The sequence below is a fragment of the Chelonia mydas genome, chromosome 1, assembly GCF_015237465.2.
Source record: "Chelonia mydas isolate rCheMyd1 chromosome 1, rCheMyd1.pri.v2, whole genome shotgun sequence".
NCBI lineage: Eukaryota > Metazoa > Chordata > Testudines > Cheloniidae > Chelonia > Chelonia mydas.
Window position 1 is genome coordinate 234,086,842 of NC_057849.1, and position 24,822 is coordinate 234,111,663.

The 24,822-nt window shown below is 44.9% G+C and overlaps 1 protein-coding gene across 1 annotated transcript in view; it reads left to right on the forward strand.

Moving 5' to 3' along the window:
• PLCZ1 (phospholipase C zeta 1) overlaps positions 1–24,822 on the forward strand; it is a gene marked incomplete at its 5' end in the record, with an annotated part of 112,416 nt that overhangs the window by 42,597 nt on the left and 44,997 nt on the right. Inside the window, one exon of the mRNA XM_007071202.4 lies at positions 11,347–11,577. Coding sequence (XP_007071264.2) covers positions 11,347–11,577 — 231 coding nt within the window. The remainder of the gene's footprint in view (positions 1–11,346; positions 11,578–24,822) is intronic.

The window sequence follows — 24,822 nt, forward strand, 5'->3', positions numbered from 1 at the left end:
GCTTTTGGAGGAGCAATGACTAGTCCCTGGCTCAAGAAGATGTCTATTAAACTGTGGTAATTTTGTTGATCATTGCCTTGACTCTAATATCCTTTTTTAGGAAACATTAATGGAAAGATTGTACAGAAATACCTCTGATAATATCTGGAGATGTCACTCTTTTTTGATCCCTGTCGTTTTGATTTTAGATCAGAGTACGGTATGAAGACTTAATGGTTGATGGAAACCTTTTAGTGATGGAAATATTAAGCATCCATGCTGATTTTGTGTAGATCACTCAGCAGGCAATAGTTGTTATTGACATCTTTACAGACCCTAGCAAGGGCAGACTGAGTAATATTAGATTGGCTCTATTCTTCTCCTGGAGATGGCCTACAGCAGTGGTTCCCAAACTTGTTCCACCGCTTGTGCAGGGAAAGCCCCTGGCGGGCCGGGCCGGTTTGTTTACCTGCCGCGTCCGCAGGTTCGGCCGATCGCGGCTCCCAGTGGCCGCGGTTCACTACTCCAGGCCAATGGGAGCTGCTGGAAACGGCACGGGCTGAGGAATGTACTGGCCGCCGCTTCCAGCAGCTCCCATTGGACTGGAGCAGTGAACTGCAGCCACTGGGAGCCGCGATGGGCCGAACCTGCGGACGCGGCAGGTAAATAAACCAGCCCGGCCCGCCAGGGGCTTTCCCGGCACAAGCAGCGGAACAAGTTTGGGAACCACTGACCTAGAGAGTAGAACTAGGGAATGTTCATCTATTTCAACAACTCTCTACTGCTGGGTACTACTGCAATCTGTTCTTATCACCTCCTCTGCCTTCCCCCCCAAAAAACCCTTAGTATATTTGGCATTTAAGGAGATAGTAAGATGTTTTTGGCTACAATATCAGCCATATTGCAACAATACTCAGCTGTACACCTTTATTTCATTGACCCAGAACGACATGCCAATTCATCTTTCCTAGTATCTAGCTGAGGTTGGGACTTGAATGTCAGGCACAGAATGAGGAGAAGGAGGAGCATAGTCATTGCCTGTTGCCATGGCAGCAGCCACTCAGGAATGAGTTTGCCACTGCTGACCAACCTTGCAGTAGGAACAAAAAGCTAGAAGTAGGAACATTCACAGTAGGCTTATTTTCCTTGATTTTTTAGAACTCTACAAATGCAGTAAAAGTAAATTTGCAGAGAATGTTTCCAGTATATTCATATGTGTGTCCTTTCCTCCTTGAAATCTAGACACAAGTATGGTAAAAACAAGATAAAAATCATGGCACTGTTTCCCAGGATCTTTGATTAAAATAAGTCTCTCTCTCTCTCTCTCTCTCCAGTTCCAGTTGGTACATAAGTACAATTAAAAATGGTACCACTGGGAATATGTCTGATATAATCTCCTGAAAAAACCTCCAATAGCTTATCTCCTGTGCATTCTAACAAAGACATTAGCTAAAAGACACATGGAGATCTTAACCATTTCCCCCTATTATTATGGAAATCTGCTTCGTAATAAAGATATACGGATTGTGAAAAGGTTACTGCCCTGAGCAGTCTCCCTTTCTTTCTCAGCAATCTCTTAACATTTCGCTGGTCCAGCTCCAGTTGAACTGACCACAAACATCTTTCAGAATAAAGTGATCTCAAACACAAAACCTTAATATCAAAAGTCCTTCCTTCTAGTGTTTCCTGGATGGGGTTGGGTAGTGGTTTTCCATCCCTCTTCCACAGCCTGGAAAGGAGATGCTGCATCACCCCTTTTCCTTTGAGGAGGAGGAGGGTGTTGTAAGAGAACTGGATTTGACATAACTCGCAGCCATCTTGTGCACTTAGCCCCCCATACGCTGGAAGCGAGGACACCACATAGGAATAATTTGGCCTTGCTTAGGCAGACAGAACAAAAACAACTGCAAGCTGCAGTTCTACTGACTGGGATAGATAAAGTGAACGGACAGATTCATGAGGAGGGGAAATGTGGAAAACTGACCTTGATTCTGGTTGTCTGTGTCTGTAATTTTTTTTTTTGATGAAGCTGCTTTGCTGATAAGGAGAATAATGAATCGTTATTGGCTCTTGCTAGGGAAATTGTTAGCCTATTACGGGCTATTATGAGTAAAATGCTTTGTCCGGAGAAAATCTATAGAGTTTAGTTAGAAAATGTGCTTTGGAGCAGTCCAAAGAAGCTTTTTTGGGGGTCAAGGACCTGGCACCTAAACTTCCCAGCAGCTGGACAGAAGAGGGGCCCCCGGAAGGCTGGTTGCTGATTCCTCAAAACCATTTCAGACTTTAGGAAAATATAAATGTTTGGATTGCTGTAATCCTACTGATACAGCATATGTGTGTGTGTGCTTAAGACCTAATAAAAAAAGCGGTTTTAGGTAAAAGCACACTTGTTTGTGCCAATCACTTATTAGACAGAGGAGCTGTGGCCCCATTAATTTATCCCTGAGGCTGCCTGGAGAGAAATCAGTTAAGTTAGCATTGCTTTGGGTTCTGAAAACCCTGGGTAACGAGGGTTGCCAGTCCACTGGCAAACAGACCCTCTCTGTTTATTTTCTATTTCAGAGTGAGAACAGGGAATCTTTTGTCTTCCTTTCCCAAGGTGTCTCTTGATTGGTTTATTGATTGATTGTATTGTAAAGATCCCTTGGAAGCAGAGGATTTCTTCTCTTTTTTTAAACAAAAGGCAGTGTACTAGGTTAAAAATCTAAGGATATGCAAGAAGATTTTCAAAACCAAAGAAATATTCACATTCCTCCTTCCCCTCCTCTCAGTCCTCTTTTACAGCTCCAGGATTTGTCTTCCATCTTTCTGTGATCTGACTTTTGACCTTTCTGAACCTGTGACAATCAGGAAGGCAGTATCTTATCTTTGCCAGCGTGCCTGGGACTTTGTGCTGAGTCTTCTGGTACTTTAGTTGTTCTGACATGCATCATACTTTGGGCCCAACATCACCTGAATTAAAGTACATTTTGCTGACAGGAACTATTTTTGCTGATTTAGTTATTTAAATAATGTGTTCTAATCTATTGTGTTTGGAGATTTAAATTAGTGCTAGTCTCAACATCCCTCCAGCACATAATAGGCAAGAATTTTGTTGTGTGGCAAATAATCTTGTTGATGAATGCTAAGTATTATGGAGTAAATTGTAGAAAAGTAGTGTCAACTGGCTTTTTGCTTAATGTGCACAGAATTAATGGCACATATCCTGTGTTAGAGGGCTTATTTCTTCACCTGCTCACTTCCCTGGTCCTTTTCGCATGAACAGAGAGCAACAATACCCAAAGTCCAAAAGTGCAAACAATACAATGTTTATTGGGGTGAACTTCCAGCCAGCAATGATTCCAATTTCCTTCCTTAGTGTTCCCCCTCCCAGCTCTGACACCACAGAGTCTTGCCTGTGTCCCTGTTCCCATTCCCTGTTCCCATTCCCCCCCTTAGTGAAACATAATTCCAATTCCCCCACCCCCATTCCCTGTTCCAATCCCCCCCTTACTTCCTGATTGACTCCAGACTATATACTAAAACTTGAGTTCTGCTTAGCTATACCTTAACCAATCATTTTACTGAAATTTAACTAACCAATCCTAACATATTGTACCACCTTAATTAGTTTACACCCAGCAAAGTTAATTATACAGCAGAGAGAAACAATCACAGAACCAGACAGAGATTATACAGAGAAACAATAGGGAAATGGAAAAGGAGAACTTGTGGCACCTTAGAGACTAACAAATTTATTTGAGCATAAGCTTTCGTGAACTACAGCTCACTTCATCGGATGCATTTTCCACTGAATGCATCCGATGAAGTGAGCTATAGCTCACGAAAGCTTATGCTCAAATAAATTTGTTAGTCTCTAAGGTGCCACAAGTACTCCTTTTCTTTTTGCGAATACAGACTAACACGGCTGCTACTCTGAAACCTGTCAATAGGGAAATGGGGACTACAATGATAGAACAACACAGAAATTAGGATTTCACATCCCAGCTATTGATAAGTGAGTTCTTGCCAGACAGGATGCTATCACACTAAGTTTCCTTTTACATCTTCTAGGCTCTTCCCTTTCTCTGGAGGTGATAGGCATTATCAGGACAGGATTGTATTCCTAACAGCCCAATAGCACCTTATTTCAGTGTGACTGGTGAGGATGTGACCATTCGCTTCCCAGCTTATGGCTGCCTCTGCTGCTTAGCCAAAGGCCTTAGCTTAAGAACAGGGCCTCAGACTGTCACAGTAAGAGAAGGCCCTTACAGCAGCAGACAGTGATTTTGATTCTTTCTTTTATACCTCTATAACTAGCTAAGTGATAAGAATACATCTACATTCTTAAAGTATAGGCCTTTGCAGACAGGCCTGAATATCTATATCCTAACACTCCACCCCTTTTTTTTCTTTTTCTTTTGGGATCCCCCTGCCCAGGAATCCCTGGAAAAGCATAGGACATATGGCGACACATTTCCTGATAGGGCCAGGCATTAAGGTGGAAGGGTCGATATTTCATTTGTCCCACTGCCCCTTGTGTAGTATAGTGCCCTGCACCTTCTCTCGTATGGGCATACCACACCTATTCCAATTAGTGTTCCAGACTTCCCATTATAGTAGGCCTGAGAAGGTTGGGTCTGGGTTGTTTAGTACACTGTGGGGGAGGGCTTACTACATTACTTATAGGTTATCTCCATATGCAGTGTAACAGAAGTACAGTTAACAATACACCAGCTGCTATGATAATCCATAGCAACACGGAGTCCTGACCACTGCAGTATGGTCCAACATCCAAACCACCACCAAAACACTGGTTCTCCTCCTTCGACAGGGTCAAGACTTTAATGTGTCCAGTTGCTGGCAGTTGCAAGAAGTTGCCCCTGCAGGTTTTGCATGCTTTTGTCCATATTATAAGTCCATTGACTGTTCACAGAGAAATGGGATATTGTTTAAACCAACTTAACAACTTGGTATGGAATCAGGCAGTTTGCCCTGGTTTGATTACTTACAGCAATAAGATTTCCAGATCTATTTGTGTACCAAAGTTCAGATAGCAGTGTTTATATGTGTGTAGTTTGGTTATGGGCTGGTGTAATTGTGCCCCCTAGTAATATGTACATTCCAAGCAAAACACCTCATACACAGTACACCCAATTGTCCACCCCTTGCCATCAGCCATCGATCCTGCTCCTCCATAGTTATAGGAGAGGGGCACATCCAAACATCTTCTCTTGATTTATACCATTTCACACACCGCCTCCATTGATTTCTGAGTAGAGTGTCTGAAAAACAAAAGAAACAATTTCCATCTCCCTGGTGGGGAGAGATTATTGCTTAATAATAATACTACTTCCTTTTACAAATCTCCTTGCTAATTGCAGGAAAAACAGAAGAATTACCTCCAGGCTGTCCTTATTTTGTTCTGTAGTTAGGCTAGTGAATTGCCCCACTCACTGGTCATCTATTAAATTTATGAGGTGGTGTACCTCAGTTTCCCCTCTTTTACAACAGACCAGGTTTGCAATAGTTTCTCTGCTGTACCAAGCTTTAAGTTTATTCTCAGGTAATAGCTGAGAGACAGCTTCAGATTTCAGCACTGTACACACACACACACCCCTTAGGGTTAGCCTGTTCCCCTTATTTTCAGGCTTGACTTTTTTTTTCACCTCCCTTTCCTGGAGGGCTATATTCTGAGTCTTCTGGCAGCTTGTTTGCTGACCAGATGTATTTATTATTTGCAGCTCCTTTGTGCTGCCACTTATGGGCAGTTCTCTCCTTCGCCCATCAGCTAGGTAATTCGCATCCACACAGAGGCTTTCTGGCTTGCTTTTGGATTCAAAGCTATTAGCAGCTCAGAGACTGTCTTAAAAGGGACACATTCCACTTCCATGAGAGTTCTGATTACTTTCCACTTTCATCTCCTGCTCCAAAACACACACAGATCTGAAAAAGAAAGCACAACCGATAGTGGCTCTTTTTGGAGCCCTAATAGGATTTTAATTAAGTACCATGTTTTGTTTGCATTTGTTTTATCCCTTCTTCAGTATACACTGCACACGTCCTGGGAAAATGCACATTCCTTCCATAGTTTAACCTCCATAACATTATATTAGCCATATTAATTTTATACAAGGTAACATCCTGGCAGAAAAGTGGGGCTTTAGATACATATTTATTGACCAAGGATTTCTAAATTAGTACTGGTATCCCTATTTCACAGCCTGTATCATTATTGTTGTAAATTTTATACTTTTAAAATATTTAAAACATAGTAGATAATCTCATTGTGTAGTTTCAAACATGAAACTGAAGGTCTGCACATATAGTATTTATGTAAGGATAATCTCAATAAAGTACTCAAACTACATATACATTACTCCATTTTTGCCACTTCTTTGTATTTGTTGTTCCTTTTCCCCCCAGTATGAAGACTTGACATGAAACTTAGATTTAAAAGGTCATATCTTTTGCAATTGATGATTCTGGTTTTAGTAGTTTGTGGTGGTCTTGCAAAATACTGTACCAAAATCTCTTTTTGACCCCACAGACCTTCTGTAACTCTATCTGAAACCAATATGAATGTTATCATTTCTCTTTGATAAGATTAAACTATCATCCTAACAAGATATTTCAGAGTATGTGTGCCTATGGAAAAGAGCTTCTTAATTCTGGGCCATATTGTGCCATCAGTCTATAAACAAACTTCTATTGCCTTCTCCTTAAAATGTGATAGCACAATATGACCCTCTGTTATTATGAAGCCACTAGCTGCAACACCAAAGTTTAAGTTTGGGTTCATTTTTTCTACTTAAAGCAAGGTTATATACAAGGTGCAGTAAACTAGTACAATATCAATAAATACAAGCATGACTATTCCCTTTTGGATCTATGAAGTGAAATCCCTTTTACAAACATTTGAACAAACAGATGACCAAAAGTGCATACAACTGTTTTGAAATATCTAGAAATACTAATATATGGTAAAAAATTCAGAACTCTGCAGAAATATCAGCAACACTATGCACATGCAAATTCTGCTAAAAAAATAAGGTATTTACAAGAGACAAGGATCATCCATTAATGATTTAGGCAGTGTTAAAATTCATCTGTATTCTGAGTTACCACTGTAAAGACTGCATCAATCCTTACACTAGAGCATGGATGGTAAACATGAAGAATGTGTAGAAAGAAAAGGAGTTCTTGTGGCACCTTAGAGACTAAAAAAATAATTTGAGAATAAGCTTTCGTGAGCTACAGCATCTGATGAAGTGAGCAAGTACTCCTTTTCTTTTTGCTAATCCAGACTAACATGGCTGCTACTCTGAAACCTGTCATTAAGAATGTGCTATCTCTTCCACTGGCAATCTGACAATTTGATCCTACAAACAAAAGGCCCCTGTTGAAAAGGAAAGTGTCAGCAACTGAAAGTTGGAATTTAGAATGGAATGCCAGTTTCCACCTTAATTATAACTGTAGTATTTGCTACCATAAATGCTACATTTTGTGTTAACGATGTTTCTTTTTACGCACACTTTGTATTTCTGAATGGGTATCTTAATAATACACTATTTGAATCATCAGGTAAATTCAATTATCTGTTATGTAACATGTAAGTATTTGTATGTTTTCACAACCTTCCAAGACTAATATTAATATAAACCCTGAATTCTTTGCTACCTCATGTGAAACACATGATGTAGTTATGTGACTCTCATGGTCCAAGAGGTTAACTAAATCCTGTTGCTCTGTGTAAAGTCACTATATACACAGAGAAAGATAATAACTGTTATAAGATGACCATTTTACTGTAGAGATTATATGGATGTTATCTCTAAGGACATCTCTACACTACCACTTATGTCACTCAGGGGTGTGAAAAAACACCCCCTGAATGACATAAGCTTCTCCCGCCGACATAGAGCCGTTTGTTGAGGTGGCTTTATTATGTCGACAGGACAGTGGCTACATGAGCCATCTTATAGCAGCACAGCTACACTGGTGCAGCTCTGCCGCTGTGAGCTCACTAATGTAGACATGACCTTAAATGAAGATTAGGCTCTGTGGTGCTGATGTGAGAAAACTTATGGAGTCTTTCTGTAGTAACTCAGAACCCTTGTCATCTAGTGTCCCATCACCGGCCATTGGGGATATTTGCTATCTACAGTCACAGATCGGCTACAATCCATTGTAGACAGTCCTGTCAAACATCCTCTCTATAAGCTTATCATGTTCAGTCCTGAAGCCAGTTAAGTTTTTTCGCTCCCACTGCTCACCTCGAAAGGCTGTTCTAGAACTTCCCTCCTCTGATGGTTAGAAACCTTTGTCTGATTTCAAGTCTAAACTTGTTGAGGGCCAGTTTATATCCATCTGTTCATGTCAACATTGGCACTGGACCTAAACAACTCCTCCCCCTCCCTGGTATTTATTCCTCTGATGCATTTACAGAGAGCTATCATACCTCCCATCAGCTGATAATTGTTTAGGCTAAACAAGCTAAGCTCTTTGAGTCTCCTTTGATAAGGTAGGTTTTCCATTCCTCTCATCGTTCTAGTAGCCCTTCTTTGCATCTGTTCCAGTTTGAGTTCATCTTTCTTAAACATGGGAGATAAGAACTGCACACAGTATTCCAGATGAGGTCTCACCCATGCCGGGTATAACGATGCTAACACTTCCCTATCTCAACTGGAAGTACCTCGCCTCGTGCATCCCAGGATTAGCCCTTTTCTTGACAGCTCATAGTCATCCTGTAATCAACCAATATACCCTGGTCTTTCTCCTCTTCTGTGACTTTCAACTGACACATCCCCATGTTATCACAAAAATTGTTGTTAGTCCTTGTGCGTGAATTTGCATTTCAGCCCATATCTATTACTCCAGTTTTCAGTGTTATCCAGATCTTCTTGTTTGATATTCCGGTTCTCATCCAACTTTGTGTCATCCGCAAATTTTATTAGCACACTCCCACTTTTTGTGCCAACATCATTAATAAAAAAGGTTAAATAAGATTGGTCCCAAAACCAATCCCTGAGGAACTCCACTGTAACTGCCCTCCAGCCTGACGGTTCACCTTTCAGCATGACCTATTGTACTCTCCCCTTTAACTAGCTCCTTATCCAACTTTCAATTCTCATATTAATCCCCATCTTCTCCAATAATTTCCCATGTGGAACTGTAATAAATGCCTTACCAAAATCTGGGTAGATTAGATCTACTGAATTTCCTTTGTCTAAAACAAATCTGTTATCTTCTCAAAGAAAGTGATCAGTATGAAACCACATTGTATTTTATCCCAATTACCATTTACTTCTATGTCCTTAACTACTTTCTCTTTCAAAATGAGATCTACAACCTTGCACAGAATTGAGGTCAAATTACAGACCTGTAGGTTCGCAGATTATATTTTCCCTTTCTTAAAAATAGGTACTATATTAACAATTCTCCAGTTGCATGTACTACCCTTCACTTTACAGATTAATTAAAAATCTTTGCTATTGGGTTTGCAATTTCATGTACCAGTTCCTTTCATATTCTTGGATGGAGACTATACGGGTCCCCCAATTTAGTCCAATTAAACTGTTTGACTTCTACCTTGGATGTGGCAATTACTACTTCCATATCCTCATTTCTATTAACCACTCTGCCACTACCACTAAGCTCCTCTTTACCCTTATTAAAAACTGAGGCAAAGTATTTGTTTAGGTGTTGGGTCATGCCTAGGTTATCTTTGATCTTCACCCCATTCTCAGTGCTTAGCAGTACCACTTCTTCTTTTCTTGTTTGCCACATGACCCATGAGCTGCAATATTCCCCTCTGAAGACTGCCTGCTAGAGAGCAGGGATGGGATGGGATGGCTTGTGATTTCTGTACTGAGTGGGAGCCTCTGGGTGCTAAGCACTTTTGAAAATCAGAGGAGTTCATTTCAGTGCATAAATGGAAGCCAAGTTATTTGGAAATTCTGGCTCCAGTTGTGGAGCTGAGTGCTTTTGAAAATCTGTCCCTAAATGTAATTTCATAAGTACTTTGTATCTATTATGTAAACTGTGATCATATTAGCAACATAATACTGCATTCTTCACTCAGCTAATGAACTTCTACTAGGAAAAGAAGCCAAATATAAAGAAAGGGCTCTTGGGATAACCCTAGTGCCCTTGCCAAAATTCCATCTTTCATTTAATACAAATTTATGCAAATATTCTGGTTCATGGTTGTCTGAAGATGTGGTGCTACAGCCTTATCACATATTGTTTATATATTACTTATTTACTTAAAAGAAACATGCTTGTAACATTGTTCTAAAGCACTCTTTATTATTATATGAAATAGTTGCCTGTTTTTAACTGCAGAATTACTCTTCATACCCACTAATAGATACTCTTGTATCAAAATTAGTTCTTTTAAACTCTGTACAGTGTTTTTAGCAAGGCAACAAGGGAAATGTATAACAATCACTAAGACGTGTAAAGACTTTTGATAGTTTACATTTTTTAGTTTGGCATGCTGATCAAGTAAGATGCTGTCATTTACACTTTCCTTAGGTACCAATAGATCCTTAAATTTGTATCAGCATCCAACACGGTCTGCACATATAAAGCAGATATCTTTAGATTTTCTGGGCTCTTAGTATCAAGACTCTGAGCTCTATTAAGTTAACTTTATTGAAGATATAGGATAAAAAAAAAAGGCCCCACTGTGCTTATACACATATGAAAATGGTTGGATCATAGCTTGGTATACAGGGCAGCAGTGTAGTATGCAAATAGAGCAGCAAAATTCCTGCCTTCCTTAGCTAGAACCACTTCCATAGGTGTAGTCAGATAGATATCAAAACAAGCATTGTTCTCATATGTGTGTGCATTTGTGTTTATAAAAAACAAGGCGATGCTTAATAAACAGTGCCAATGCCATCTATGTTCACCTATTCTCACTGACTCGTAGCTAGCACCAATATGGAGCAACAATTTCTTGCTTGCCTTTCTATGTGGCAATCACATTCTTTTGGTAGATGGGTGCTGAATACCCACTTCTCTTCTTATAATGCTCTTGCTCATTGTTCCAACACTGGTGTGTTTTGCATGATGGCAAACTTCATTTGTATTGTTACCTTTCTTCTGCTTTTTGTATGGAGTAGTCTATTATGCTGATATTTTTTTGTTCTCTAACACTTACATTGTCACGAAAGGTAATTTGGTCGGTAAGATATTTGATTGTCCATTACTGTAGAGTACTTGTTTGTGACCATCACCCCACCTACTTCAGCCCCTGTAATTCTAAAACAAATTACACCTATAAAATACATTTTGAGAATAGGTGTCGCAATATTTTGATATGAAAATGTATTACTAAATGCATTATTATGCTTTCTACTGTTTTACCTGTTTCCACAGTTATTAAAATTCAAAATATTGATAAAAAATAAGAAAGTTGGAACACTCGAAGAAACTGTTCTCAGGAGAGGTCTTGATAGCCATGGTGAGATAGGGGAATTTTTAGAAGAGGTAGAGCAATCTGAAGATGATGAAACTGAAGAAAGCACTCTCTTACCACCAAAATCTCCTCAGATAAAAAGAAGAAATGCAATTCGGAGATCTCCACCACTCCCTCGAAAAAAGCCAAAGGTAAAAGTATGCTGTCTCATAGGAAGTTAGAAGGTGAACAGAGGGGTTGTTTTCTTTGTCTGGTTGATTTTTTTTTTAAAAGTAGCTGATCATATATCATAAACAAAATTTAAACGGTAGGCTTTAAAATTACAAATTCATGTTAAAGCAAAATATCTAAACATAGTATTTTTCATCTCATGGCTCCCTTCATTTCCTCACTCAGATATTGCATCCAGTCAAGATGCAGCATATTTTGGCATCCAGTTCAAGTGCAGTCCTCAATTCCTTCATGCCAAATTGTACTTTTCCTGAACTTTTCCATTCTAACCTTGTGCTTAGCCTGTCCATTGCCCTCACCAGCTAAGGGCTCCTACAGACAAGATGCAATGCTCTTCACATTGCACTGCTTATGCCCATTCTCCTTATGGGACTGCCCATGAGGAGAAGTGGGGTTTTGTGGGCCTTCTGATGAGAGCAGGGAGAGGGAGAGTTCCTCTGATGTCCCTCCTGTCTGCAACTCCCTCACCACTCCCAATCAGACCAAACAATTTGTCCAAAAAGCTTTAAAGAACGTCATTCACCTAATTTTCTGTCTTCTGTTTTTATGCACAGGACTAGGTAGGCTTGGGGCTACGATAAAAAGCATTTCCAGTGCTTTAGCTAGGCAGGAGGGTTGCTTTCTCATTTATCAAGATACTGAAGAGATTGTTAAACGAGCCTCTGTTCTTAAAGGTGATGCTATAAAAATGGCATGTAGTTCCATGTTTATGTCCACTGATTTCCATGTTAAGTGTGCTCAATTAACTAAAGAGATAGACACATAGACTCATAGACTTTAAGGCCAGAAGAGACCATTGCAATCATCTTGTCTGACTTCCTGCAGGCCACAGAATCTCACCCACCCACTCATGTAGTAAACCCATAACCTCTGGCTGAGCTACTGAAGTCCTCAAATCATGATTTAAAAACATTAAGTTACAGGCCCAGGCCCCATGCTGCAGAGGAAGGAAAAAGAAAAAAGAACCCCCCCGGTTCTCTGCCAATCTGACCTGGGGGAAATATGGTGATCAGTTAGACCATGAGCATGTTGGCAAGACCCACCAGCCAGACACCTGGGAAACAATTCTCTGTAGTAACTCAGCTCTCCCCATCTAGTGTCCCATCTCTGGTCACTGGATATATTTGCTACTTGCCATTGCAGATGGGTCACATGCCATTGTAGGCAGTCTCATCATACCATCATCTCTGTAAACTTATCAAGCTCAGTCTTGATGATTCTTTGTCATGGAAATCTGCTCCTTCATGAGGTATGGAACTGCTGGTTTCTCCTGTTTCCAGGTCTCAGAGGGAGGCAAGAGGTATCTGCTCCCCACAGATTTCTGCCTGTCAGCACCCACTGAGCTGCACTGAGATTACGTCTCAGGTTTCTAGGTGCTGTGCTCAGAGGCAGAGGTTTCCTCGGCAGCTCTCTCTCTCTCTGAATGCTCTTTTAATCAGATTTTTTGCCACCTTCTTTCTCTCCCTTCAGCTTGGTCTCTGCCAGCCAGGGAGTGGGTCTTCGGGGGAGGACTCTGAAGACAGCTAGGGATTCCTCTAGCCTCGTAACACACCCCCAGCTAGTCCTTAAGAGAATGTCCCGGCAAGGGCTTTGCTCTCTGCTGAGGCACCACACTTTAGCACTGATCAGCCCAGGATCCCTGGTCAGAACAAGTGAAGAGAGCATATATCAACTGCCTCCAATTCTCAGCCTTAAGACCCTTGTAAAGCTTCAAGGTCACAGCCAAAGAAAGCCAGTTTTAGTTCATTCTGACAGTACAGCAAGCAAGGACTAACAAGACCAAATCCTTGACTAAAGAAGGCGCATTTAGATTAAGAGGAGCAGAATTTATCTTGCATCAAAGCAAAACTTATACTTGGAGTCCTCAACTGACAGGCGAAGTGACTCAGTCACACACAGGATCTGCCAGAGTGGTCTCTAGGTGTGGAGTGTTCCAGCCCAGCCACAGCCCCCGGAACATGCCTACGATGGACATGGTTGCACAGCAAAATATGCTGATCCACCAGGGTTTTGCAGCTGGGTTAGGGCTGTTGTTTTATTCTCCCTGTGCTGCAGTGACATCCTACTATATACTGCTCCCTCCAATGCCTCACTTACTTAGGAAAATAAAATTGGATAGGGAGAGCGCAGTCTTAATTGCCCCAGATTGTATCCATCAGTGTTAGAACCTTGACTTTTTAATGCTTCCTATCAAAAGTCAGATCTTTGTCTCAGGGGTCCATTAATCATGGAGTAAGATACAATGCTGTATTGTTTTCTGCTCTCTTTTTCTTCAATTTTGCAATGTAAAATCTAATATTCCATGTGATAATCTGTTATGAACTCAGAGGGTGATTTTTTAAAAAATAGTGGATTATTATTTTTATTTTTTTTATCACTTTGGCACTATTGTCTGTTTCCAAAAGAAACGTGACATTATTCTACTTGTTACTTTTTTATGCACATATGAAATTATTTTAAATAGATTGGATGTGATTAATCTCTCACACTGGTGTAAATTAGGAGGAACTTCACTGAAATCAGTGAGCTACAGCAGCATAAAACTTAGAAGAGAAGAATTGCACCCAAACATTCTACAAAAGATGCTGTGAAACACTCAGCAATAGGATTTTATTTTTAGTATGCTTTTCTATTTCAAAGGAGTTAGAGGTGAAACGAAGATGAGATCATCTTGTTTATTGGCTCATCAATGCAGACTCATTCCCTACAATATGTTTTCTAGTGTTTTATCCAGGCTAGTTTGAAATATCCCAAGTGACAAGGCATACTCCTCCTTTCCCTTAGGACACTATTGAATAGACCAGCGGTTCTCAACAGGGGGGTCCGTGGCCCCCTGGGGGTCTGCAAGCCATTTCAGGGGGTCTGTGATGTCTGTGGCTGAAGCCTGAAGCCCTGAGCCGGTGCCCCCCATGGGCCTGAAGCCAGGAGCTGCAGGGCTGAAGCTGGGAGCCACAAGTTCTGGTACCACTATGGGGCTGAAGTTGGGAGCCATGGGGTTGAAGCCCCGAGTCCCAGCTGCCTCGGTGGACGGAGGATGAGGACACGGGGCTGAAGCCCTGAGCCCCGGCTACCCCCACCGAACTGGAGCCCCGAGCCGTGGTACCCCTGCAGAGCTGAAACTGGGAGCTGCGAGGCTGAACTCAGAAGCCGTGGGGCCGAAGTCCCAAGCCCCAGTTGCCCCCGTGGAGCTGAAGCCCTGAGCAGTGGTGTCCCTGCGGGGCTGAAGCCAGGAGCAGTGGGGCTGAACTCAGGAGCCACAAGCCCTGTGCCCCCAGCAGAGTTAAAACTGGCAACTGTGGGGATAAAGCCCAAAGCACAAGCCCTGTGCCCCCACTGGGGTTAAAGCTGGAGCTGTGAGCCCCTATGCCCCTGTGGGCAGAGTTGGGAGGATACAGAGGGTGTTGCACCTACAAATTGCAGTGCCTGACCCACAGCAGAGGAGTCCCCAGGCAGCTCCACACACCCCCACCTCCTTCTCTCTCCCAGCTCTTCCCTCCCGCCCCCCCCGGCCCTGCTCCCTGGCCAGGATGGAGGCAGTGTGGGGTGGCTGCTGCTCTGGTTGGTGCCATGGAGCGGGCAGCTATGGCCCTCCCCCGTCTCCTTGTGCTCCTGCTGTTGGCCGGGGTTGCAGCTGCTTCTCAGCTCCCCGACCCCTTTGACTGCTTGTGCAGCCGGTAAGAGCCGCCGGGATAGGGGATCTGGCTTTGGGGCAGGCAGAGCCCTTGGGGACTTGTGACTGTCAGGAGCCTCCCAGCACACAGCCCCTTGCTACCCCTGTCCCTGCACCCTGAGTTACACCCCTGCCAGCACACAGCCCCTAGCAACTCCCTCCCTACACAGTGAGCTACCCCCTGCCTGCACCCTGAACCACCCCCTGCCTGCACACAGGCCCTAGCTGCTCCCTCTTTGCACCCTGAGTTACTCCCTCCCTGCACCCTGAGTTACCCCCCCCACCTGCACACAGCCCCTAGCTACTCCCTCCCTGCACCCTGAGCTACACCCCACCTGCACACAGCCCCTAGCTACTCCCTCCCTGCACCCTGAGTTACTCCCTGCCTGCACACAGCTCCTAGCTACCCCTTGCTTGCACCCTGAGTGGTTTTCAAATTTTTGAGCTGAGCTCCACCCCCACTTGAGTTATAATTTTTGGTTGCGTCCCCTCCCCACCCACCACCCCCAACTCAGACAGGCTGGGTGGCCTGCTGAGCTGAGTCAGGAGGTGGAGGTGGTGCTCCCTCCCTTGACCACACCATGAAGAGCTGACCCGGGCCCTGCTGGGCCCTGCCCCCCACAAATAGAAGTCAAACTATGCCTATGCCCAAGGCCCCTGCCCCCACCAAACGGATGGAGCCCTAAGTCCCCCGCACCCTGCTGGGTCCTAGAGTTTTTATAGCATGTTGAGGGGTGGGGGGGTCAGAAAGAAAACGGTTGAGAACCCCTGCCATAGACTAGTATAATATATTGCCACATAGTTTTTCATTCTATCGCACCTAAATTTTCCTTTCTTAACTGTATCCCATTACTCCTACCACACTGTACCACCCTAAACTATTGCTTTCACTTATCGCTTTGTACATCTTTCAAGTATTGTAGACTGCTATCATGATAACCACTTTGTTATTGTTTACCTAAGCTCTAACATATACATATTATATATAACTTATATAAACTATAACTTATAGATATTAACAAATTTATTTGAGCATAAGCTTTCATGAGCTACAGCTCACGAAAGCTTATGCTCAAATAAATTTGTTAGTCTCTAAGGTGCCACAAGTCCTCCTTTTCTTTTTGCGAATACAGACTAACATGGCTGCTACTCTGAAACCTGTCATTATAGATATTAAGCTCTTATAACATTTCCCAGGTAAGTTGCTTTTCAGCTCATTGATAACTTTTCTTCCTGTGTTCTGAGCTTGCTCCATTTTGTCAAAATACTTCTAGTTCAGATGGTCAGAACTGAATGTGATATTCTCGGTGAATTTGGTTGTTTCAAGTATCTGAAGGAAGGAATCTTAGCACATCCACAGCTATAGAAAAGAACAATGGATCTTTCCTCTCCTGCACCACAGTGGTTGCAAAATTACAGCCACCAAAACTAATCTGAACCATAAACATATTTAACCCAGAATGCTTTCATGTAATATGAGAACCTTGCACTTCTCACTTTGAAGAGGACTATCAACCTAAGTAATAAAAAAGATCACCTGAATGCAAGATGGCCTGTCAGCATGCATGTGATCCATAATGACTTTCCCTCTCTCAAAGAATTCAGACTCTTCAATCAAGCAGCACTATAAAACGTCAATACTACAACATGTGAATAATGTAGGGTGACCAGATGTCCTGATTTTATAGGAACAGTCCCGATTTTTGGGTCTTTTTCTTATATAGGCACCTATTACCCTCCACTCCCTGTCCCGATTTTTCACATTTGCTGTCTGGTCATTCTAGACTAATGAAAGCTCTTATTGTATACTGAGGGAAATTAATGTCTCTTCTGCCCCCTAATTACAGAACTCATAGTTCTTCTTCGAGTGCTTCTTCATGTCAATTCCAAGCAGGTGTGTGCGCACGCAAGTGCACGGTAGCCAGAAGATTTTTCCCTAGCAGCATCTGTCAGGTTGGCCTGGGTGCCCCCTGGAGTCGCACCTTCATGGTGCTCAATATAGAGCCCAGCTGACCCGCCACCCCCTCAGTTCCTTTTTACCACCAGCGATGGTTAGCTGGAACTTCCCTGTGCTCTTGTCTCGACAAGCACATTCAGCAGTGTTCTTATATTGTTCTCCATTAGTTCTCCATTGTTCATTAATAGTCAGTAGTTAGTCATTTGTTAGTGTTAGATAAGTTTCCTTTTGGGGGTGGGGGGGAATCCCTTCCTACGCTCTCCCAATGCCAGGGCATGCCGGGGTCTCCGGGCTTCAAAGCCTGCGAAGCCTGTGGAAAGTGTATGCCCAGAAGCGATCCTCACACCTCATGTCTTAGGTGCTTAAGAGAAGGCCATCAGAAGGATCGTTGTGCCATTTGTAAGACCTTTTGGCCCAGGACTTTAAAAGATACAGAGCAGCGCCTGACGGATCTGTTGATGGAGGCAGCACTGCGCCCCGAGTCCGACCCTGGGTCGACGGACCCTGCGCCAAGTACCTCCTCCTCGGTGTGGAGCGCTCTGGCACTGTCAGCATGGGCACCGGTGCCAGGTAAGGATAAGGACTCATGGCACCGTCCCAGCTCCACTCGCAGCTCACATGCCACACGCAGGCATCGTTCACAATCACCGGTGTTGCAAAAGAAGAAGAGGTGGTAGAGGGGTCACTCCCCGCTCTAGGCCTAAGGAGCCTACCACCGTTAGATCTGAGTCGGGCCACACTAGTGCTGCTCCACCTGTGACGGTTGCGCCGACTCCTGCCTGTGTAGAGGGGCAGCTAAGGCCGAGCCATGAGCTGCACCTCCCTTCGACTCCGGAGGCGTTTGAGGCGGCCGAAGAACTGCTTCACCTCATGGAACTGTTCTCTCCGCCCAGATGGGATAAGTCACCGGCACCGGTTGCTCCCCGGGTTCCTTCAAGGGTAAAGCCTGCTATGATAGCCCGCCAATCTCTGACACCGCCGCACCATTCCCTGGCACCGGAGGACACCTACCCACACAATCCCCAAGCCCTTGGTACGAAAGCATGGTGCCTTGAAATACCGCTCCCCTGTAGTCATTGTTTTCAGACACCTCGGAGTCGGGCTTCTATCGGTCCCAGAGGAGTAGGAGCAGACGGTCCACGTCAACTCAAGACTGGCACCCTTACCCAGCACAGTGGCCTGCCGAATGGCAGCCCCTGGGGCAATGGCACTTTTGGACTTCCTGGGCTTTTCATCAAAGCCAAGGTCACAGCCAAGGTGACTTGAAATTCTAGGGCGACTTCAGTGACCTCAGCCCCATTTCTTCCCCCACCAGCACCGCTGGCACCGGCAGGGTCGGGTATAGGCCCATTATTACCCTGCACTACCATTTTGGCGCCTCTGACATAGCCAGCACCAGGCCCAGAGGTCCTGGCGGCACTGGCGGATTCCAGCGCCGACGGCGATTATGACATTAAGAATGAGATCGGCACTTAAGACACTTTCAGCACCTGTGGTGTCTGCATCGGTGTATGCAGCCCCTACACTGAGGAGTGCGACACCATCTGGGTCGACACTGGCCCAAGAAACCCAGGCGCTGTGGGACCCCTTGGGGGTGGAAGGAAGGGAGCAGCCACCTCTCATGGAGGTCTCTTCTTCATCCTCGCCAGATGAAGTGTTGGCAGGCATGGTGACAGCCCTGGCCTTGGAGGACAACAGGGTTCTGCAGCATTTGCTGCGGAGGGTTGCTCAGGGCCTGGGCATTCAGGCAAAGGAGGTAGTGGAGGATACAGATCCAATGGTGGACATCCTTGCCCCCTCTGGACTGCTCATATTGCCCTGCCCCTCATAAAGACCATCTCTGACACCACGAGAACTCTGTGGCAGACCCCAGCCTCGTTGCTCCCTATGGCTAAGCACAATGAAAGACGCTACTTTGTGCCATCAAAGGGTTATGAGCATTTGTACACTCATCCCACACCTGACTCTCTTGTGATTGATGCTGCTAACCAACGTGAATGTTAGAATCGGGAGGTGAAAAGGCTTTACCTTTATGGAAGAAAGGTCTACTCCACTGGGAGCTTGCAGGTCCGCATATCCAATCACCAGGCCATCGTCAGCAGGTACTCCTCCAACAACTGCTCAGTGATGGCCAAATTCATGGAGCTACTCCCTTGGACTCCCCAAGTTTTTGGTGTTAGTTGGGGAAGGGAGACTCATCTCAACTGTGTCCTTCAGGCAGCGCTTGATGGGGCGGATGTGGCCACCAGGGTTATGGCCACAGGAGTGGCTATGAGAAGGGGCTCATGGCTCCAGGTTTCTGGCCTCCCCTATGAGTTACAGAAAACCATTCAGGACCTGCTTTTGAGATGCTCTTTTCAGAAAAGATCGACAAAAGGCTTAATAGCCTTAAAGACTCCAGAGCCACCTTCAGGTCCTTGGGCCTCTATACGCCTTCAACGCAGTGGAGACACTTCCGGTTTGGTCATCAGAACCACCAAGATGGCTCCAGAAGGAGAAATCGGAGCAGCAGGAGAAGTCTTCGTCAACCCTCTGGCCAGGGCTCAGGACAATGCAAGCCGCCTTCAGGGACCAAACCAGCCTTTTGAAGGTGCGGTCAAGGAAGGGCCACCAGATTCGTCATATCCTCTTTCTACTGTGCATGGTACCGTATCACTTTGAACCGCTGGGTGCTCTACATGGTAGAGAGGGGATACTCCATCCAATTCTGTGCCCTTCTGCCCTTCCACTCCCCTTCCCCGTCCCTCTTCAGGGACCTCTCTCACGAGCAACTCCTCATACAGGAGGTGCACTCGCTCCTATCACTAAGGGCAGTGGAAGAGGTTCCTCAGGAGCAGACGGGCAAGGGCTTCTGTTCCCAGTATTTCCTAATACTGAAAGCCAAAGGCGGCCTCAAGCCCATCGTGGACCTGTGAGAACTCAACAAGTTCATAAAGAAACTCAAGTTCCACATGGTCTCTTTGGCCTCCATCATCCCCTCTCTGGATCCAGCAGACTGGTATGCCGCCGTCGACTTGAAAGATGCATTTTTCATGTCACAGTTACTCAGTCCTGCAGAAGGTACCTCAGGTTTGTGGTGAACAATACCCACTACCAATTCACAGTCCTTCCATTTGGCCTGTGAGCAGTACCTCGAGTCTTCCCCAAATGCATGGCAGTCGTCGCCACATTCTTGCACAGGCACCAGGTACAGGTGTTTCTGTACCTTGATGACTGGCTGATCAGAGGCCGCTCCAGGTCCCAAGTGGAAGCTCAGGTCAGATTCATCACAGCCACCTTCAACAGCCTGGATCTACTTCTAAATGAAGCAAAACCGACTCTGTCCCCTGTACAGAGGATAGAGGTTATAGGGGCAGTACTGGACTTGACTCAATCCAGAGCATATCTGCCAGAAGCAAGTTTTCAGGCCTTCACCAACATCATTCGAGGCCTCAGATAATTTCCCACCACCACAGCAAGAAACTGCCTGAAGAGTCTGGGACACATGGCTGCCTGTACCTACGTGGTGCAGCATGCCAGACTCAAACTTCGACCTTTTCAGTTGTGGCTCACGTCAGTGTATCGCCCAGTCTGGGACAGCTTGGACAGAATCGTGACCCTGCCTCGCCCGGTCCTCGACTCCCTCCTGTGTTGGCTTGACTCTCAGGAGATATGCTCAGGGGTCCCCTTTGCCACTCTGCAGCCATCTCTGTTGCTAGTGACGGACACATCAGACTTGGGCTGGGGAGCTCATCTGGGAGCCTGCAGGACCCATGGTCTCTAGTCTGATGCAGACCTGGCTCTTCACAACAACATCAGAGAGCTGAGAGCAGTGCGCCTAGCATGCCAGACCTTTCATGCACACTTAACGAGACATTGTGTATCTGTTATGATGGACAATACAACAGCAATGTTCTATATCAACAAACAGGGGGGCGCATGCTCCTCTCCCCTCTGCCAAGAAGCCCTCATCCTATGGGACTTCCGTGTGGAACATTCAATACCCTTTCTTGCGTCATACCTCCCCGGGGTACAAAATGAGCTGGCGGACCGCCTCAGCAGGTCATTTCAAGTCCACGAGCAGTCCCTTCACCTGGATGTCGCATTTTCAGTCTTCCAGAGGTGGGGCTTTCCCCAGATAGATCTGTCTGCCATGTGACAAAACAGGAAGTGCAAGCAGTTCTGCTCCTTCCAAAATCACAGCCCAGGCTCCAGAGTGGATGCATTCCTTCTTCCATGGGGAGGCCATCTCCTTTACGCCTTTATGCCCATACTGCTCTTTCACAAGGCACTCCTCAAGATCTAGAGGGAACGAGCTCAGGTCATATTGATAGCACCAGCCTGGCTCTGTCCGCACTGGTACACATCTCTCCTAGACATGTCCGTGGAAGCCCCGGACACCCTTCCACTCTTCCCAGACCTTCTGATGCAAGATCACAGTCATCTTCAACATCCGAACCTTGTGTTGCTTCACCTCATGGTATGGAAGCTCCATGGTTGAGCCCAGTGGAGCTTTCCTGTTCAGAACAGGTTCGACTAGTCCTCTTTGGCAACAGGAAACACTCTACGAGAGCCACCTACCTTGCCAAGTGGATGAGATTTTCAGTCTGGTCAGCACAGCAGCATTCATGCCTGACACTAGCCTCAGTGTCGCTCATTCTGGACTATCTCCTCCATCTGGAGCAGAAGGGGCTTTCATTGTCTTCAATAAGAGTGCACTTAGCCACCATATCAGCTTTCTATCTGGGCGCGAGGGGCTGCTCGGTGTTTGCTAACCCTATAGTCAGCTGATTTTTGAAAGGGCTCGACACGCTATACCCTAATGTCCATCAGCCTGTCCCTGCAAGGGACCTCAATCTGGTCCTTTCTAGGCTCATGGGACTCCCCTTTAAACCGTTGGCAACATGCTGCCAGGTGGTGTTCCTGGTAGTGATAACCTTGGCCAGGAGGGTGTCTGAGCTCAGAGCCCTACCATCAGAGCCCCCTTACACTGTGTTCTATAAGGACAAGGTTCAGCTCAGGCCTCACCCTGCTTTCCTCCGAAGGTTGTGTCGCAGTTTCCCATCAACCAGGACATCTTCCTCCCGGTGTTCTACCCTAAGCCGCACTCCACTGGCAAGGAGCAGAGATTTCATTTTCTGGATGTCTGCAGGGCTCTAGCTTTTTACATTGAGAAAACGAAGCCATTCAGAAAATCGGTCCAGTTATTTGTGGCAGTGATGGACAGATCAAAAGGTCTGCTTGTGTCGTCACAACGCATCTCATCATGGATTATGTCCTGCCTTCGTGAGTGCTACAACCTGGCAGGGGTTCCTGCACCCAGGGCCACCTCCAGGCACCAGCTTTCCAAGCAGGTGCTTGGGGCGGCAATCAGAATGGGGTGTCAGTCCGTGTCCCGCGGCGGCAATTCAGCGGCAGCTCCGCCGCTTTTCCGGGGGCCGGCGGTAATTCGGCGGCAGCTCTGCCACTGTCGCGGCGGCAGCAATTCAGTGGCGACTGCTTGGGGCGGCAAAATTGGTAGAGCTGCCCCTGCCCGCACCCCCAGTTACTTTGCACTCTACCAGGGCACCGGCTTCATCAACAACATTCCTGGTGCGGCCTTCAGATGAGCAGTACTCCAATCAGTGGAAGACTCTGACCCCACCTCCCAAACTCAGGCTTGTGAGTCACCTGATTGGAATGGACATGAACAAGCACTCGAAGAAGAAAAAATGGTTACTCACCTTCTCGTAACTATTGTTCTTCGAGATGTGTTGTTCATGTCCATTCCAATACCCACCCTCCCATTTCTCTGTCAGAGTAGCTGGCAAGAAGGAACTGGGGCTGGCGGGTTGGCAGGGCTCTATATTGAGAGCCATGAAAGCGCGACTCCAGGGGGTGCCCAGGCTGACCCAACGGATGCTGCTAGGGAAAAATCTTCTGGCTACCATGCATGTACGCATTCACATACCTGATTGGAATGGACATGAACAACACATCTCGAAGAACAACAGTTACGAGAAGGTGAGTAACCATTCTTTCCCTTCAAACAAGGGAACCTATCACATTCCCAGAACCATGCAACAGACTGACTGGTATTATCCATATTTGTATTCCTGTTTTGATGTGTAGCATGTGATTTAATTGACCATGAGAATGACATTCAGGACTCTCACCTCCTTCCACCATCCCTCTTTCCCTGTCCCCATATAAATAAGCAATGACTTGCAACTAAAAGTACAAATCAACCAATCAATCAAAAATAGCTTTACCCCCAAAAGGTTTAATTTTTTCCCTTGAAAAGAGAGAAGAGCCAGTATCCATGCAGATTAGGAAGTGCACTACTGGATGAGAGTATAATACCTCTGTTTAGGTGAGATGCTGCTGAACTAACTTAGAGAACCTGTGGAGCTAAGACGCAGCCCACTGAGATGGCACCTGTCCTTTGTCTCAGGTTGAGGCCATAGATTGGTGATGGTCCATTGTATCTCTGCCTCAAATTCTCTTTTAAGGAGTTGAAAAGGACACTGTCCTCTCCTTCTTATTGAACATTTGTGTAAAATCACTGAGGAATGATTTGAGACAAACAATGGTCTTGTAGGTTCAGTTGAAGCACAGCATACAATTGTATAGCTCCCTTACATCAGGTGCCAAGAATACTATTATCACCTTGTGACCTAACACCTATGTGAAATTATTGCATGGATCAAGCACAGCTGGATCATACTGAAACTTGGCAAGACAGAGGTACTGCTGATGAGAAAAGAGATGCATTTCAAAGAGTTAGCTGGCGGTATTACTGTCATCCTCTATTGATCAAATTATCTAAACAGTGTGTAACCTTAGGGTCTTTATGGATTTCTTGCTGATATTTGAGACCCAAATACTGATGGCCAGAAGAAAGGGTTTCATCCACTTCTGCTGACCAGAAGACTGTACCCAGTACTCACAGCTATGGACTAGGCTATAGTTATCCATGATTTTGTGACTTCCAGGCTGAATTATTGCAGTGTTTTATAAGTCTGACATAGTTTACAAACTCAGAAAATCTCTAACTGGTTCAGAAAACAGCAGCATGCCTCCTAAGAAATGTCAAGCACACATTGTCAGTCACCACGTTGACTCCCCATTGAATACTGGATCCAGTACAAGGTGATGGTCCTATTCTTAAAAGGTCTTAATGGGTTGGATCTGTGCTGCCTGAAGAACTTCCTTCTCTCTCTGTGACCAGAACATGCTATGCTATCAGCATTACTGAGGAGTAGTTTAGCGGGCAACCAGAGAAAGGCTTGAGACTGATGGCGATAGACCTTTATTGGTCTATAGAATTCCTTTCTTTTTTAAGATCAGAATGACCTCAGAAGTCACAACATATAGGATCCAGCTTTTGTGATTTTTATCATGAGTCTTATGATAATTGCTTTTTTCTTAAAACCAGGAGATATGTGAATACATCACAATCTCAGCTTTCATTTTTAAAAAAGAAAGCTAAGTTGCTAATCCTCTTGGTTGCAGAGAAATGCTGGAAAATTTGAACTGAAAAAGAGCAAAGCCAGACGCAAATAAAAAGAACTCCAAATATTTTATTTTTAAAAGCTCATGATTTTAAAGCCAATATCA